General features: G+C 34.0%; 1 protein-coding gene across 1 annotated transcript in view; it reads right to left on the bottom strand.

The window, feature by feature from the left end:
• LOC124360958 (high-affinity choline transporter 1-like) overlaps positions 1–13,688 on the bottom strand; it is a 138,377-nt gene that overhangs the window by 106,987 nt on the left and 17,702 nt on the right. Inside the window, exon 2 of the mRNA XM_046814994.1 lies at positions 8,311–8,511. Coding sequence (XP_046670950.1) covers positions 8,311–8,473 — 163 coding nt within the window. The 5' untranslated portion in view covers positions 8,474–8,511. The remainder of the gene's footprint in view (positions 1–8,310; positions 8,512–13,688) is intronic.

Raw genomic sequence — 13,688 nt, 5'->3', positions numbered from 1 at the left:
TTGGAATACTACCAACTATTGTGGTATGCTACTGCGTACGTTTGGATAGAGCCACGAAACTTCATCTAGTGATGGTTCATCGTACATTGGGAAAACCAAACGTTGAAATCCATTTTAATCGGGCTGCACGTGTTGGAATACTACCAACTATTGTGGTATGCTACTGCGTACGTTTGGATAGAGCCACGAAACTTCATCTAGTGATGGTTCATCGTACATTGGGAAAACCAAACGTTGAAATCCATTTTAATCGGGCTGCACGTGTTGGAATACTACCAACTATTGTGGTATGCTACTGCGTACGTTTGGATAGAGCCACGAAACTTCATCTAGTGATGGTTCATCGTACATTGGGAAAACCAAACGTTGAAATCCATTTTAATCGGGCTGCACGTGTTGGAATACTACCAACTATTGTGGTATGCTACTGCGTACGTTTGGATAGAGCCACGAAACTTCATCTAGTGATGGTTCATCGTACATTGGGAAAACCAAACGTTGAAATCCATTTTAATCGAGTTGCACGTGTTGGAATACTACCAACTATTGTGGTATGCTACTGCGTACGTTTGGATAGAGCCACGAAACTTCATCTAGTGATGGTTCATCGTACATTGGGAAAACCAAACGTTGAAATCCATTTTAATCGGGCTGCACGTGTTGGAATACTACCAACTATTGTGGTATGCTACTGCGTACGTTTGGATAGAGCCACGAAACTTCATCTAGTGATGGTTCATCGTACATTGGGAAAACCAAACGTTGAAATCCATTTTAATCGAGCTGCACGTGTTGGAATACTACCAACTATTGTGGTATGCTACTGCGTACGTTTGGATAGAGCCACGAAACTTCATCTAGTGATGGCTCATCGTACATTGGGAAAACCAAACGTTGAAATCCTTTTTAATCGAGCTGCACGTGTTGTAATACTAAAAAATTATTGCAGAATTGAAAATATTAGAAAGGGAAAGGGTTGTTTAAGATTGAGACAATTTGGATATTGTAATTCTTTCTAATAATATTTTTTTTCATTTTGTTTTCACGTAAACCATTCAACCGATTGTACTGAAATGTTACATGGAGCCTAGTACAAATAGGCCTATTCTTATTTCAAAGATTCCTCTCGGCTACGCCCCACTTGTCTCTGAAATAGCAAAAAATCTCATCTTGGTCCCAAGTTGTGGAATATTATTTATAGTCCTGTTAAATGGGATCACCTATTTTCTGTAAACATCGGTTTGTGACAGCACAACTATATGTTTAATTAATTTAACCACTACTTACAATTTGTTTCCTTTTATAGTTTTGAAATCATAGAGTAAGTTTCACAGTAACTATAGTTCTTTTTATATATTTTAAGCCTTAGCCCTTGGCCATGCTGGCCTGTCTGGGTCACTTTGGCTGTTATTTCTGTCTGATGAAACCTCCCCGGGATTTGAACCCGTGATCTCTCAATTAGAGAACTTGTACTATATCCACTAGCCTACGGAGGAGAATAACTTATACTTCTTATTTCAAGCTTTTCTGCAATAGTTGTAGAACACAGAGTAAGAAAATATCCAGATAACAAAATTAAAATATTTTTCACCATACATTTTAGCAAACATAGAATATGCAGTGTTTGGTCATTACTATAAACATGCAGATATAAATGATACAGTTGCTATCTAACTTTTAATATAAATTTAAAGACTGTTATAAATCTTAGTTGTCTTTTAACAGAAGTAGGCTTATCAAACATGCGTACGCACTTCTTGATCGAGAAAAAAGAAAAATCAACAATGAAACAAAAGATACTAAGACCGGTGTAAATTAAAATAGGCATAAATATTTACTTTTTGGCAGATTTTCTTGGGGTAAAATATGTTACTCGAATGAGAAATACTCATAGACGTGTAAAGTCCGACGAATTGCATGTGAGGCCGCGGGTAACTGCCAGCATATAATATTTTAAGTTAGTTTATTTTTAAATACTCATTTATATCTACTCGAATTGGGAGTCTTACGTTCAATACTGAAGAGTTGTAGGGAATAAACAGGGACAACCAATAAACAGTAAGCAGTTTGTACGAAATCCCAGGTTGTCGCCTTCTTTTACACCCCCCCCCCCCAATGTCACCCCGCCTATCCCATATCACCTACAGTAAGAAACACGAAAGAATGTAGTTGGCGGCTACCAATAGAATGGACAGGCCCACGCGACGTTGCCGCAAAACACGTCAACTGCTTTCCGACACGGAACCCTGCTGTTATAGAGGAGAACAAATTGGCAACGTCGCTCAGTTCTCATTAGCTGCTCCAAGGTCACGCGCCAAATAGGCTCCTCCCTCAACTGCACTCTCTGGTGACCCCTACTGTAGTGAACAATTAACGACTCCGTAAAAGCTGCAACCCACATGTTAAATAACCGTTTCTCTCATTCTGCCAAACCATTATGCTTCGAGCTCACCTGTAGAACACCTTGCCAATATATGATTGCTTATATAGGGTCTACCCTGCCAAAACCATATTTTAAATCAATACTGATATTTTAGGACCTTATGATCATTTCCTAATTAAACAATATTTCAAGAAAATTATGTTATTAAATTATTTACAGAAATAAGGAATTTTTGTGCCGTTCAATAGTCATTTGTTCATTGTTTTAATTACAATAACAGCTGATTTAAATAACAGCTGTGTTTAAATAATATATGTATAAAGGTGAGCAACAACACAAAGCTTGAAGCACAGTACACACTACGCTGAAAACGCTTACTCAACTGCTGAAAAAACTTTGAAACTAGTCTAATATATCAATTTATTTTCACACTTCCCGAAACAGTAGAAACATAACCCATATATCATTTTAAAGAGAAGATTTTGTTATAAACTTTAGGACAAAAAAAATCGATTTTTTTTCATTTTTTAGATCTCTTTGTATGTTTGGCATTTTAAACTCTTTTGATGATTTCTACCGCCTAAGAATTTTTTTTTAGGAAAATGTTTCTATCGATTTGAAGAAAAACTCAAAATTAAGTTCGGTGCTTGTACAGAGCAAATAGGCTCCCAGGTCCTGGAATATAGGCTAAACCCCATTACGTAAAGGCCCTTTTCAACAATATTTATAAAAACCCTCATTATTATGGAAGTATTTCTACTGTAACATTGTATCTTTGCCCATATGCCATACATTTAACTTTTTTTGTACATTTAAGCACCACTTGTTAAGAACATTTTTTAACTCTTTTAAAGATAGACTTTTTAATCTGAATAGAAAATAAAAATATTAAGAATCAATTTGTATTACAATATATATTATAAATACCAGCAATGTCGGTTTGGAATTAAACGAATTTTACTTAACGGAATAACTCCGTCAGCAATTAGAATCCTCCACATCCCTCCAGATTGGCATACAGAAAATTAAGGCGTTCCTATAAAAGTGCAATAAGGAAGTCTAAGTCGGATCAACTCCTGAGTAGGATCTCTGAATCAGCAAATAAGACAAAAACCATTTGAACTCTTTATTAATGACAGCAAGCCTTCCAGAAAAAAATAATACTGTTTTCCCCACTTTGCTTGATTCTGATGACAATGAAGTTAGGGATCCTGTCAGGGTTGCCAACATGTCTAACAACTTCTTCTCGACTATTGGGTCAATACATGACACCAGTGGAAATATTGCTCATGGCCTAAGCGAGTCAACACAAACTAACTACACCACAATCTGTAACCAAGTCGTTGTTCTTGTTCCCCCACCACAGAGCAAGAAGTATCGCGTGTGATACTTGCTTTAAACCTAAGCCATCTTGTGGAAATGAATGGACTATCGTCTAAGCTTTTCAGGCAGATCCATGATTTAATTTCTTCCCCACTTGCTTATTTAATTAATTTATCTTTTTCAGTGGGTGAGTTTTCCTAATTCACAAAAACACGCTATAGTCCACCCTCTGTACAAGAGAGGAGCTAGGAACGTGTGTAGTAAACTTCAGACCTATTTCGCTGATTACTACCTTTTCTAAGATATTTGAGAGAATATTTTCTGGATAGATTGTTGTCTTTTTCTGGCGAGAAAACGGAGTTCTCTCTGCAAGTCAGTTTGGTTTCATTAAAGGAAAATCAACCACTGACGCAGTTGACTCTGTTATTTCATTTTTGACACAGGCTCTAGACTCGGGGCAATTCAGCTATGGGATTGTTTTTCGACTTGACCAAGGCCTTTGATATGGTTAATCACAAAATTTGTATCGTACTAAAAAAACTTCACTTACTTTTTTGGGCAGCTATAGAGTCATCGATGGAATTTCACAGCGTGGAGGACACAATCAGTTCAGCTTTTTTTTCCTTTTTTGTGACAGCTATAGCTTGTCAAAGAACAGCCTCGTTCAAAAGAGGTAGTAAGAGAGTCCCGCAGGTTCAGAGTACTGGGACCAATCCTGTTCCTCTTGTTTGTGAATGACCTCCCAAATTGCATTTCTGGGTCCCCAATGCCAAAAATTTGTTTTTTTTTGCAGACGATACATCCCTCCTCACAGTGAAAGCCCCCCAAAACCACTTGGACCTCATGACTCTGGCTTCTGAAGAAACACAAAAAAAAATATTCAGCAGTGGTTCAGCATAACCAGCTCGTAGTAAATAACGAAAAAACTCAAATGATCAATTTTTCTATCAGAAGTCCTCATTTGGAGCAAATTACATTCCGTTTGGGGGATGAAGAAGATTTCATCTGGTAAGTCCGCTAAAGTTTCTAGGCGTTCAGATTGACAATAAATTAAGCTTCCACGATCATATTTTAGCTCGTTTGTAGGAAACTAAGCTCGGGGATTTTTGTTATAAGAAACCTATAAAAGTTTTCTGATACCAGAGTGACCTTGGCTGCTTTACTATGGGCTTATACTACCCCTTTCTCACATATGCTGTAGTCATTTGGGGATGTGAGAAGTGTACGTACAAAAATTCGTTTTTAAACTCCAGAAAAGGGCGTTGAGAGCGGTTTTTTGGGAAACCCGTGTAGAACTTCTTGTAGGTCGCTTTTTAGGGAGGCAAAAGTTCTAACATTCCCATCGATTTATATCTTCTACTGCGTGACATTTGTTCACAAAATCCTCTACTTTTTCAAATCTCAAAATTCCCAACATCGTCACAATCTACGTCACTCAAATTTGATTACCATGCCTGCCCATAGAACAAGTTTTTTTGAAAGACATTTATTAACCAGCGGCATTAAACTATATAATGCACTTACAGACTCTATGAAAACAAAAACAAGTCCTTCTTTTGAGAGGCAGGTCAAGCGGCATTTGGTACAGCGGGCTTACTACAGTGTCAGGGACTTTGTCGAGTGCTCTGGTCAGACTAGCTTATATTAAGCTTTATGTTAAGACTAGCCACCTATGTAAGCTTTAGTTTATTTTATTTTAGCATGGGCAAGAACTGTAATGGTATTTTAATTAATCTGACGTTTTTATATTTAATTTTATTAGGCTATTCTGAAAATCACTGAATGTAATTAACTACTGTATTACATATTATTGTTGACGCTATTTTGCAGTGTTATACTGTCTGACAATAAAGAATTTCTGATTTCTGATTTCATTTTCATCGTTATTATATTTTTAAAATAAAATTACGGATTTATAATAACTGAAATAAGATGTAAAGAATGTGGAATAAAATCTTGCTAAATGCTTTGTAAACACAGCATCTATTGTTGTTCCATAACCCATTGTACTTATGTTTACATAATTTAAAATTGTTAAGTTTAATTTATCTTTCAAACATTTAATTAATGGTTTTGTCGTTTCTACAATAAAATTCGTATTAAAATCTGTTATTACGTAATTTACTTTTTAATTTTATCTTTATACTTTTATAATTATTTTAAGTTTAATTTATCTTTCAAAAATTTAATTAATGGTTTTGTCGTTTCTTCAATAAAATTTGTATTAAAATCTGTTATTACGTAACTTACTTTTTAATTGAATTTAAGTCAAGGCCTAATCTAATTGAGAAAAGATTATAATTAAAATCGACAGAAAGAATTTTCTTCCAAGATTAAATTACACTACTGCTTTGTTAACTATAAAAGATCTAATCAATTTACTTTTAATCCTCTTTTAAATCTTGTCAGGACGAAACTAGTTGTGGACTGGAATAGGAATTAATACTAACCGTGCTGAAATTCAATTTAGAATCCGGTGAGCTTTAAATGCTGCTACTAAATGATGTTGTAAGTTAATTAATTTTAGGTTGATTGATTAATAAATAAATTAGTAGTTCGTAGATGTATTTTACCAGGTATTTATCCTATATTTTAGTCTTTTTGCAACGCATTTTTGGAAGTTTTTAGTGTGTTAAAGTGAACAGAGCTACTATTAGTAGAGTCTGAACTGATTCTGTACATTTTTACAGCTTTCAAATTGGAGCCTGAAAATTTCATAACTAAGGAAGTCTGCAGAAACAGGGATAGATCCAGACGATGCCATATATCAGAATATTTACATCAATAATAATATAAGTAAACTGATCGAACAGTTAGAAAACAAATCATTATAAAACACTACTAAGTCAGAGAAGCGTTTCGTTATTTTCCTATCATATATAATGCTGTATGTTATTGTGGTTTATATTTCCGTTTTAAACTCTCCTAACAGTTTCTTCATTAATGTGAACGTTTGTTAGTTCAGATCAGATGTTTATATAATGGTTTGTTAATGTTTTGCTAAAGCTGTCATTCTACTTTGAAAGTATGTGGAAATCATAAACATGCGTGACACGAAACGAAAGGTTTTCCCGTGCAAAACATACATCCATAGCTCGCCAAAAGAAGTAGTCATTTCAATAAGGAGCGACAGTAACCTCTCACTAACACGCCTGGATAACCACTGAACGGAGAAACGCCCTCTCCGACATAAAAATGGCCACGATAGTCCCGCCCCTAGTGGCTACGGAGCAAACGAGCATGATGTTACGTTCCTTGACGTGAAACGAAATGATTATATTCGTGCTCAACCAAACTTCACGTTTATAATTGCATTACATCAGATTTTCATGCAAATACAAACAACAGCGATCATTTTGTTTGCAATTAAATTTTGGATATCATCATAAGAGTTATATTCAATCACAGAATGTTGTTCCTCACCATAAAAAATATCATCGTACTCCATAGAAAATATAACAATAAATAAATAATTAAAATTAGTATAATTTACACAGCCAGTAATATACATTGAAACTAAGGTAATATATTGTATAAATATGAATAATGAAAAGACAAATATGGCAACATTGCTATTTTTAGAAGATTCTTTTTCCACCTGACTTTGGCATAGCGTTGTTTTTGATAAGGCTACGAACATTTAAACGACAGGTCATGGGTTTGAATACTGAGGAAGTCAATAAAAAATTTGCAAATGGTTTTTACACGTTATCCTTAAATAGCTCTCCTAACTCACTCTGAAAAAATAGAAAGATTTTATGGCCAACCGAAATATTAATATGGTTTATTTTAGAAGTACAGTTTCTGACTAAATTTTGAATAACTCTTTGCATTAGCTTTGTATATAATGGAGTTATTTTTGAAATTTTGTCCTTATAATATTGAAAGGCATAGCGTATCAAGCTGAACGACGAACTTATCCGAGATATTTATCAGATCTATTTTGTACCAAGTTTCAACTTGTTTGAGCTTTTTATGGGACAGTTATGGTTTTCGCAAGCCGCATTATACAGGTAGCGAATTTTGGAAACAATAAAATAAAACAAATAATAACTAAATATATGTTACAATTAATAAATAATAAAAATATAAGAACAATTAAAAATATTATAATAATAAATAACAATAACAAGAATAAACTTTGAAACTAGAAGTGGTTTTATCGTCTGGCGATAATGTTTGGTGAAGTTATGCTGAAATATTGGGTAAGTGCTACAATGAGGACAGTCGCAATAACTCGATTTTTTATATGAAATCTATCAAGTATAAGTGATTTGGGCCTTTGCGGTTTCTCGTGTGTGGTACAGGAGCCAAGGGTTTCAAGCATCCACAACTGGAAGAAGGCCTTTGCTTTGAAGCATGCGAAGCTTAGAGGCCGTGAGCTTTTAGGGGTGGAGAAGCCTAGAAAAGGCTCGAACTTTCAGAGTTTGGGGCCAAGACTCCTTAGAGGGTGAAAGCTCACGGAAACTTTGAAACTGCCAAACACCAAGATTCTTAATTCCAAAAAAAGAACAAAGAATCACAGTTATCAAAAATAATATTCTACAGTCATTTTTAAATCAAGCTTTATCACAAAAGGGTCTCAAAGTATATTGCAAACTTGCCTATTAGAGTAAGCACTCCCACCACCAGTCCGAGACTGCGACCTGCGAGCATGAGTTCTTCCTCCCCATGGTTCTTCTGCTTGGTGGATGCCCAGATGCCCACTAGGAGTACCAGCAAGTAGAACACGAGGATCCCAGCCAGACCCACCAGGTACACGCCCATCTCCTCTACTCTGCTACTTTATGATTATCTCTTCATCCCTGTAACACCTTGATACAATTACCTCGAGTATAGTTTGAATACTTATTATGTTATTATATGCTTAAATGCACTCCATTTATACATTTAGCACTGACGAGACTATACAATTATTTAAAAAAATAACTATGGGAATACGAGCAGATAACCAAAATATTAACTAATTTTAATTTATCCAAGTTCCAAATCGGGAAAATATCAATCGTTGAACAAAATTCCTGATCTTGCGTGGCCAAAGCAAATCTGGTAATAATTTCAATTGACATACAATTTATACGGCTGCTTCGGATAAACAAGAATCTGAATCCGATAACCAAAAGATATATAAGGCCCAAAAATATCATGGATTGTGTGCTCTGGAATGGCCAGACCCCTCACCAAAGTCATCGAGGACGTCTAAAAGACTCTAAAATCACCATGTACTTTCTTCTTTGGATGGCCAGACTCCACACCAAAGTCATGGTGTAATACTGAAAAACACCAAATAATTCAGGCTTATACACGCCGGAAAGACCATGTTCCGGCTTAAATATGGGGCATCTGACACAGAGCCTTATCCATCTTCACAGAATGCAAAACCGTTAATCATAGGCACTCCATTTATCACCTAAGTAAGTCTCGCAGTTTTCTTGTCAGTCTGTAAAGATGGAGCTAGTATGGATCATTATACTAGCTCCATACTGAAGTTTAAATCGTTATAACTCTGAAATTATTTATCTGTTGTAATCCTAAGCCTGTACAAATTCTCAAATCAAATAGATATCTGTTACAATTCTAAAATGTACTAGCTTTAATACTACATTGCTATCTGTTGTAAAACTAAAATTAATAGCTGTAAAAAGGTGCATATTTTTGATTCTGTATAATTTATTTATTCCGAAAACAGCTATCTATTACAATTCTTAAGTCTCTACTAACTCTAAACCTTTCTGCTGTAATTCTGAAATGTTAATAACTATAAAAAGAGCTATCTGCAGTAATATAATGCTAAATACTGTATTTATTACTAGCTGTTTCCCGCGGTTTCACACGATTTTCGTAAGATTTTTCAGTCCATGAGCACTTCTGGTTCAAGTGAATTGTATTTCCAACGCCGCTGTAGACTTGCCTTGTTGCCACGATCAAGAAATCTGTCAAAAATGTACGTTTATAGCCATTGTACTCGTATATGTACTTTATTCTAAAGTGGTCTAAAACTCAAGCTTTAAGTCAACCAGAAATTTATTTAAAAGACAATAATATACATAATAACTTAGCGCCTTCAAACGGCGTTTGGCTATTTAATATACGAAACTGCCTCGTAATTGCAATTAATAATGTGAAGGCGCTTTGAAAACTTATATTTTGTAGTGCCGCCTGATGGCTAGTTACACCAGTGGGCATAGCATATAAACCTTCATTCAATACATACACATACACATTTTCGTAATGATTGGTCAAATAGTTTAATATTCTATAAAGGATATACAGACAAATATTTGTTTATATATATATATATATATATATATATATATATATATATATATATACGTTAAATTGTATAAATGGCAATAGCCTTATTTTAATTTCAATAAACGTTGAATCACAAAAAGTACTTGCTCCGCCGGGATTCGAACCCGGATCTCTCACTTGCCGGGTGAATGTGCTACTATTACACCACAGAGCGCTTACTTTTACCGATTCAATTATTTTGTATTTGGCCATATCTGTCACATATGCGTTTAAATAAGCAAACTAACATATGATAGGAAGACCAAATACCTGTCAAACTACTTTTATTTACGTTAATAATATATATATATATATATATATATATATATATATTAATAAATATATATATATGTATATATATATAAACAAAGCCATCTATACTGCCTCTGCAGTATGAATCTTGTGATGTTCACTTCATTACCAACTCTGAAATAGCTAGCTCTAGTCATTCTGAAATAATCCTCGTATCTTCTAAACCGTATTTCAATTCGTTATGTTATAAAAAAATCCCCGATTTAAGCTCCTTTAAAACTACCAAAACCTCAGCTGTTTAGAAGCAGCGTCCATTAAATTGTTTAGTGACGAAGAAAATCTGGAGCTTTGCCAAGCGAACCTGGATGCATTAAAAATATCAATATGTATTAACACATACACCTCAGGAGGTAATAAAATTAATTCAGAGAATCTGATTTTTTAAAGTTATCCAAATAAAATATCTGAATCTTCAATTACGTCTACTTCAGTATAGAAGTAGTGCCGTTTTACGGGAGTTGAAACAGTTTCTGAGTCAGCAAAAATATTTTGCTGAATCAACAAAAATATTTTGCTGACGGCAGGGTTATTTGGAGGAGGAGATAGTGTAATGTTTTATAATTCCCTTAGATTTTAATTATTGGATAATGAGTAACATGTATTCGGTTAGAAATATTTATTATTCTTGTTTTAGTTCTAGGTCACATCGATCTATTAAAATAAAAAAATTCTAGTCAAACAATGCTGCAATAAAAATGTACTGTTATATATTTTGTATAACTGTTAAACAATTTTTCACTCTATTAAATATACAATGTTCAATTATATTTTAAATAATTTTATAGTTTATTTTTAATATGAACCGACTCCAATTTTGTCTTCTTAACAAACCAAAAGGATTTCTGTATTTTTATTGTAAGAAAGAATATGTTTAATATATATAAATTATTTTGACTTGCCCAATATTACAAGAATTATTCATCGCTGAATTAATGTAGATATATTTATGTAAAAAATATGCATGTAAAGTATGTTTAATATAATCAAAAAACGTTTTTTAAATCTATATTTCTTCCTCAATTAGTTATGCAAGAGGGTTAGATGTAGATTTATGTATACTGTAATGTAATCAATGCTTTTCTGAAAATATATTAATTTTTGAATTGAACTTAAATTTTAAATAAAGATATTTTAAAACTATTTTTAAATCCCCATTATCTTGAATGGAAGATGTACTCCCAGCACATTCCATTTAAGATCCTGTTTTTTTAATAGACCGATGTGACCTTGAACTGAAAACAATAATAATATTTCTAATCCAATATATATTTTACTCGTTATATTAATAATTACTTCTAAGAAAATTAAAAAAAAAACTTTACACAGTATCATTAATATATCCATCTCACTTTCTCCAAATAATGTTACCGTCAGCAAAATATTTTCGTTGATATTTCAGAAAATGTTTCAGCTACCGTAAAACACCACTACTTATAGACTATTCTGATTTTATATCCGACAGCAAAAGGTAACCTTCTTGTATTTATAAATATTTACAGTGTTATCAATTTACGGTAATTAAAGCTGAAGTGCTTGTTTCGAACAATCCTTGTTCACATAAGGCGGGTTTTATCGAGAACGATTAATTCTGCAAAATATTTATCACAAATTACAAGTTTTGCAGAGAACTTTGCAGAACAGAGGTTATAGCGAAACGATAGTAACGTTATATACACGTATACAGTAGCTAACTTGTAGAGTTACGTAACTGTAACGTCACAATATGCATAACGCATGAGGTGAACAGCATAAAAGCATAGCGGCACTAGTAGGACGCTGTAAACTTCGGTGAAAGGCATGACGGTATAGTTACGTGACGGTTGTAAGATCACTTTACCTTCGACTGTATACAGAATGTTCCACAACATGTACCGACTAGACGGAACACATGGTGTTGGAGATGTTTTAGGTCGTAGTAATAAATACGCTAGATTGCAAAGTTTACACGTAAGTTTAATTGGGGCAATAAAATTTAAAAACACTACTTCTATGTCTAAAATGAAAATATGACTTTGCCTAGTTGCTACCAAAATAGACTAAGAATAAACTTGAATGTTACCTAAGGGTGGACCTAGTGGTTCAAACGTTCTTTGGAATATTGCCTTCGAAATTTATTTGTTTATGAAAATTGAGTTGGCGTTACGTTGACCCACATACCACGGCATCAGCATTCTTGGCTCGACCTTGTAGTTGTTAGAAGGAAGAAGAAATCAAATCGTACTAGAATAATTGGAGAATAGAAGAAGGATTCAAAGTAGGACTCAAACTCAAAATAGGCCTTAAACTCAAAGTAGAATATGAACTCAAAGGACGACTCAAACTCAAAGTAGGGCTCAAAAATTAAAATTAGGACTCAAACTTAAAGTAGGGCTCGATCTCAAAGTAGGACTCAAATTCAAAGTAGGATTCGAACTCTCGGAAGCTCTAATACAAAGGAATTAAACTCGCGGACAAGATGCATGATCTCCTTCCCGATAGGCTGATGGTCGGCTACAAATTTCAAGAGAGAAAAGATTACTACTCGTGCCAATTATTCCGCTAAGAATTTAGTTCCAACGACATCGGAGAAAGCAATCAATCGTACTAACCTGTAACAGAGTTATGAAAATATACAAGGTGTTTGAAAATTCTGGATACGGGTTAATATTTTACAAACCATAGCAGATAACATCTATAGTTTTACAAGGCCATATGACACTGTGCAAAGTTTATAGATGTTATCTGCTATGGTTTGTAAAGTATTAAGCCGTACCCAGACTTTTCAAACACCTTGTATATTATACCTAATATAAGTAAATATCGGTACAAACTTATATGTATAAAAATATTAATAAAGTAATTTTAAAGACATTTAGAAACCACGTAATTTCACATTTGAAGCCACGGTGGAACGATTGCTTGTACAACACAGCTAAGACATTTTCTAGAAGTTTCTACAGTCGACTTCCTACAAGATAGCATCCGATCTTATCTCCTGAAGTAGATTGTTATCTTCTCATGTTGTTGGCGTGATTAGGGAGCAAGGACTTCTAAGGAAACATCTACAAAGAGTCGGTACTTTTAGTAATGATCATATTTGTGTTATATAATGAGCAGGGAATTTATGAATATCTAAGTTGCGATATTGTTGGTATTTTGTTACAAGGATAAAGAGTTTTCATCTGATGAAATCCTTTCTTAGAATTTTGTCTCGCATGTTTGGAACAATATTTGAGAGGACAACAAGATTTCGGACATTCGCCATCGTTATAGGTTATAAAAGGTATAACACAACGTTTCGAGGATTTTTATACCTTTTGTAACCTATAACTATGGCAAATGTCCGAAATCCTGTTATCCTTTCAAACTTTCCATCGTCAATAACAAACTTTAAACG

The sequence above is a fragment of the Homalodisca vitripennis genome, chromosome 4 (genome assembly GCF_021130785.1).
Source record: "Homalodisca vitripennis isolate AUS2020 chromosome 4, UT_GWSS_2.1, whole genome shotgun sequence".
Taxonomy (NCBI): Eukaryota; Metazoa; Arthropoda; class Insecta; order Hemiptera; family Cicadellidae; genus Homalodisca; species Homalodisca vitripennis.
Note: the sequence above shows the minus strand (reverse complement) of the source record. Positions and strands in the feature narration are given on the sequence as shown.